This window comes from Abramis brama (genome assembly GCF_963993115.1).
Source record: "Abramis brama genome assembly, chromosome: 4".
Classification (NCBI taxonomy): Eukaryota; Metazoa; Chordata; class Actinopteri; order Cypriniformes; family Leuciscidae; genus Abramis; species Abramis brama.
Window position 1 is genome coordinate 19,896,388 of NC_139966.1, and position 5,868 is coordinate 19,902,255.

Here is a 5,868-nt window from a genome sequence, read left to right on the forward strand (position 1 = left end):
TGAATGCGGCTGTTTACACTCAGGGTACATTACGGCATGTTTTCTATATACGACGTTCTCAATATAATTCATAATCCCACGTTTATAATGAACAACGCGTTATGGTTATTGTGTTAGAAACGGTGTGCGCACAGAACAGAGGGGCGGGGTGAGCAAAGCTCATTATCATTTAAAGACACATGCACTTAAACGGCGTGCTGAAAACAGAGCTGTTTTTGACCAGGTAAAATGAGTGTTTTCTTAATGAGAATTTTTAATTAAAGTATATTACAAACTTTTAATTTAGACCCTAAAGAATCATATTAGCTTGTACAAAAATGGCATTATATGACCCCTTTAATAGTACAAAGACCTCTTTTAAGTCAAAAGATCAGGGCTGATTTGATTTGTCATGACCCCTTTAACTAGTCCATCACTGTTTTGATCTGGTCAATCTTCAGCATATGAGCTGTGTGTCATCTAAAGGTTTAATCTTCAGTCTTCCATCAAAGCTAATCGTTTTGTGGTCTGGGTTCAAGCTACTGTTGGTTATATTTGACTGAACTCTGTGTTTGGACTCATTTATTAAATACGTTAATAAATAATGTATTTATTGTGATAAGATGTCATCATGTTTTATATATATAAAATATATATTATATATTTTATATATATATATTGAGAACTTTACACACTGTCACTATAAAGTAGTGACTGTCATTATTTACAACTATGGGGAAATATTGAGAAACTTGACTCAGTTACAACACAGTTCACATGTTGTTACGGCTGTGATTAAAATATATTTAATTACTCTTTTTTTAAATATTTTTCACACAGATACATTTAAAAGCATTTTCACATCGATAATCACACCACCCTGATGGAAATAACACAGCACAGTTCTCTTTTTTATGTCCATTTGGTTCTCCAAACTTCCAGGACCTGCATCAACAGATCAGCATTAGATGTTCAGACTGTGAGATATGATCATTTATTAGAGAATAATCAGTTCAGTGATTTCTCACCCAGAGGTCAGTGTGCTGCCATCAACCCATGTCCATCTGCCCTCCTCATCACTGTCAGTCAGACCCATCCAGACTGCAGTTTTTCCAGTCATCTTCTTTACAAACTCCTAGTAGAACCAACAAGGAAACTACATTTAAAGGGTTAGTTCACCTAAATATGAACAATGCTATCATCAGTTCCTCACACTCATGTTGTTCCAGCTCCATAAAACTTTCATTCATCTTCGGTACACAAATAAAGATATTTTTAATGAAATCTGAGAGATTTCTGTCCTTCCATTAACAGTCTATTCACCCAAAACTCTGATGCTTAAAAAAGTTCACAAAGACTTTGTAAAAGAAATCCATATAAATTGAGCCGTTTAATCCAAGTGTTCTGAAGAGATACGATCACCTTATATGATGAACAGATTTAATGTAGGCTTTTATTCACATATAAACTTTCATCAGCGAACAAACATAGAGCAACATTGTTCTCATGCATCAAGCAAGAACGGTTGATCTCTACGTATGTTCGATGAGCATTTTGAACCGTCAGAGTTTTGGGTGAATACACTTTCAATGGAGAGACAGAAAACATTCAGATTCCATTAAAAATATCTTTCATTTGTTTTCTGAGGAAGAACAAAGTCTTATGGGTTTGAAAAGAGGAGGTTGAGGAATTGATGACAGAGTTTTTGAGTGAATTAACTCTTTAACGCCTGTGTTTCTGAGTGGTCACACTGTAAGAGTGCAGCACAACCTTCGGTGGTCAATCTATGTTTCACTGACTTCTTTCTCTCTGTTGTTTACGATGATCAGATCAGCTCCTCTCTCTGTACAGTATCTTCTGCTCTCAGACCAGCTCTTCTTCTCAGAAGACATATAGTAAAAACTGGATTGATAAATACATCCATCTGTAAACAGAACCAGATCATCCACTAGCACTTTTACCACTGGTACTGAATTATGGAAACATTATAGTTTAACATTACCCATTTCACTGAGCATCTTCCACAGTTCATTTCTCTCCTGATTGAACTGATCTCTTTCATTAGTCTGGTAATTGTTCTTGGTTACATTTGTCAAGGTTATGTCCTTGTTTAGTAGCTGGTCTCTCTCCTCTGTGAGGTTGGTAATCATGTTTAGTAACTGTTGTCTCTCTTCTGTGTAGTTTGTGCTCTTGGTATGGATGTGGACACACAGCACTATGACTGCAGTCAGCAGAAGAACACACAGAAGCACCAAACACACTGGAGCTGCTCTGGAGCTTCTGGTCTTCACACAATCACTTCCTGAAAATAAAGTAAAGAAAATAATGATAAAGGTTTTATTAATTTCCTAATGGTGTGTTGTATTTGTACCTCTATGGTTTCTCTGAGTGCCTCTGTCCAGATCTTGTGTTCCACCAGTGTTTATATTGCCATAAACAGGCTGAGACATTTTTGTTCGCTTGGTCATGGAAATAATACCAATGAATTTGCATGTGTTTCTACTCTGTAGTCCTCTGCTATATGTGACTCTAAATTTAGTAAATGAGGCCAATAAGTGACAAAGTACAAGAGCATGTGACTTCCTGTCTGATAATACGGGAAAAGCTCTTGCTAAAAGGCACCAATGTGGTAGTGTGGTTAGATGTGGTAGTGTGGTTAGATGTAGTAGCCGGGTTCAAGTTAACACATTTTCAGGGTGACTCTTATTCAGTTGCATCGTTTAACAGCTCACTGGAGAAGTTGATCAATAAACAACAACTTGAATTTCAGATTGTTCTTCACACAAACATATCATATGACTACAGAAGACTCGGAATAAACCCCCAGGTCATATGGTCATACAGTATTTGATGATACTTTTAAAAGGTTTTTTTAATCTCAAGAAATCTTCAAAACATTTTCATTTGTGTACCACAGGGTCAACCCTATGTTCCCACATTTCTAAGAATTTTTTTATTTTACTGAAAATTTTGAAAATTAGGCCCTATGTTCCCTGTAAATTCAGTCTTTTGCGAACACTGTGTCATTGAGCTCTCTCGTCTCCTCTATGGTCTCATCTGATGGATTCAGCGGTAAGTGTTAAAATGGCAAAATTTGCTCAATTAAACAATATGATAGTGCATGTATTTTAAAAGTATTAACCAAATAGCGTTAGTTGTAGGTTATGTTGTTAGCAGTTAACGTATTCACGTAGGTTTGATCATGCAAATTTAAAGATGTTGGTTTTAGTGTTAAAGCAAACTGTGAGACATTAGAAACACCGTCGGAAATTTCTTTGGATACTCATTTAGAAAACATTGGTCATTATGTGTTAACTATAGCTTTTCTTAGTACTAACAACGTTAGCATTTTTCTGTGGTGAGCACTGGGAAATAAAGTTGTAAGGTAAGCTGTGGCCTTAAATGTGCTGTATGTAATTGTTCACTCTACTAAAGCATAACAATACCACAATATGTTTGCAGATATTTAGGAAGCATGCTGAGTTCACATACTGTACTCGTTTCTCTGAAAAACACTTCTACAGCCAGTTATTTTACTTATTTTTTAACCCATTCCGTGTTGGAATGTCTATTTTTTGTTCTGGTCTGTGTGATCTCGCCCACTGCCGGTTCACCTTAATAGTATTTCGACACCCTGGGATGCCAGTTGGCAGGAAACACAGAGTATTGGAAACGAACAAACAAACTGGGTCAGAGATTGTAGATTCTACCCGACCTAAAAATCCCTATCTAAAAATCTCAATGAATGAGAGCATAATAAAACGCAGATAAATCAACTCATCAAGTTACAGTTTGCAAGTCTCCTCAGCTTTCATTGTCAGTTGTGCCTGTTTCTATTGTGTGTTCTCAAACTGGCAACCCACATGAGTGTTGAGTCTGAGGAGGAGGGGCCGGGGGAAACCGGGGGAATCTCCAATATTTTGAATTTGGACTGCAGTACCTATTTCGACAACTTGCTGTCATCCTTACAGACTGTAACTTTAATGTAGGCATTATGACAGTTCACAAGTTCGTTTGCCCATATAATCTTTAAGCTAATAAGGTTAAGTGTATCTGGGTGAACTCGAGCTTAGCTCAACTAAGTTTTCTCAGTGTGTTCCGCACCGTCAGCTGAAATTGGTCCTCCTCTGCTTTTTTCGGCCGATTTGGCATGTTGAATCGGTGTCGGGCCGTCGGTGAGAGAGAGAACTCTAATTGGCTGTTCATCACGAGAATAATAGCAAAACAGCGAGCAAAGAAGTAAAAACGGTAAAGATAGAAGGTTGTTCTAATGTTACATCAGCTTACCTGAGTGTTCCTTGGCGAATATTTCAATATTAACATGAGCGGAGTGGAATAAAGTAAGTGTTTGATATTCAAAACGGTAAGCACGCACTGCTTTGTGAGTTGGCATTAACTGTTACTTCACAGTTAAAAACAGTAATTCTACAGAAGAATACTGCTAAATTACAGTAATCCGATGGCATTAACTGTATCTTCACAGTTAAATACAGTAATTCTACAGAAGAATACTGCTAAATTACAGTAATCCGATGGCATTAACTGTATCTTCACAGTTAAATACAGTAATTCTACAGGAGCACACTACAATGATTCTACAGGATCACACTGCTATATTACACAAATGCGATGAAAATCGATACAAATGATACAGTAACTTCCTGCGAAACCAATTCAACTAGTAGCCAGTAATTTACTGTAAATGTACGGCCAAATAATTTACAGTGTGAGGATTGTGACTAACAGCACTAAAGTCAAGGCTAAGATCAATTTTTATGATCTGTGTTTTCTCAGTTTCTCCACCAACACAAAGATAGAGCAGCATTCTCATGAACATAATTATGAAGGCATCAGGTCTTCCCTAAAACCATCATGATAACACCAAACTAATGCTGGCTGTATCTGTGCAGTTTTTCTGACACTCAAATACACCTGACCTCACCTGAGGTTCACTTCATCAATAAAGGGCAAACAATAGACTGACGCTGTGCTTCAGTTGTGTTCAATGTTATCAGGTTACAGTTCAGTTCATAAAATCATTTCAGATATCAGATTTATGACCATCCTAACTAAAACACACAAGCTGAGTAAACATGTTGCTCTGTTTTTAAATACAAACGGTTAGAAATTAAATCCAGTAATAGCATCAGAAGAACAAAAAGTAGAACCAAACACACTGTAGCTGCTATTGAGCTTCTGATCTTCACACAATCACTTTCTGAACACCACAATCATGACATTAGATGACTGAATATGTGCAGACTGTGATGTTTCTATCAAAGTAATGTGATTACCTGAACGCTGAAGTGGTTGATGTGTGTTTGTCTCTGTCCTGAAGTCATGATCTCTCTCTGCACTCTCATAGATTTCCACTGTCATCTCCAGTCTCTCTGTCGGCCTTCCCTCAGACTCAGTCCCAATCACATCATCATAAATACTATCAGACATTTCTTCTCTTTAACATTAAATGATATTGTTCCTTGTTTTTTTAGATGTAATCAGCACTCGTCTTCTTTTTAAAGCTAGTGGCAAACAAGCTTGTGGTCAATGTGTGAAGAAAAAAAAAAGTGCCATCAGACCCTTAAAGTTGACATGAAGCAGAAGTTGTGATAGTCTTTTCTTCCCTTTTCGTATGTATATGTGAAACTCAGCCATGTGAGTGACAGCCCAGCAATCAATTTTGTGTTTAAAAGACATCTAATAGCCGTCCAAACACAGCCCTGACGTCTAGGCTAAAACAAGGCAAAATTTGGGCTGTCAGTGAAAATTTAACAGACGTCAATTTAACATTTAATCACTGTTGACTTTGCTTACATGATGGAATATCATACATCTCACAAGTTATTTTGGTAAAAACGACATGTAACCAAATTCATGGTTATTTTGTCT

At 37.0% G+C, this 5,868-nt stretch overlaps 1 protein-coding gene across 1 annotated transcript; it reads right to left on the bottom strand.

Annotated features, from left to right (window-relative positions):
- Window positions 1-686: 686 nt before the first annotated feature.
- On the bottom strand, window positions 687-5,544 carry LOC311080829 (uncharacterized protein). The gene is made up of 5 exons (XM_084110979.1): window positions 5,274-5,544; window positions 1,982-2,281; window positions 1,779-1,903; window positions 1,008-1,114; window positions 687-924 (listed from the first exon to the last, which is right to left on the bottom strand). The coding sequence occupies exons 1-5, from the start codon at window positions 5,425-5,427 to the stop codon at window positions 801-803; spliced, it is 810 nt and encodes a 269-aa protein (XP_083967105.1). The 5' UTR covers window positions 5,428-5,544; the 3' UTR covers window positions 687-800.
- Between the last annotated feature and the right edge of the window lie 324 nt (window positions 5,545-5,868).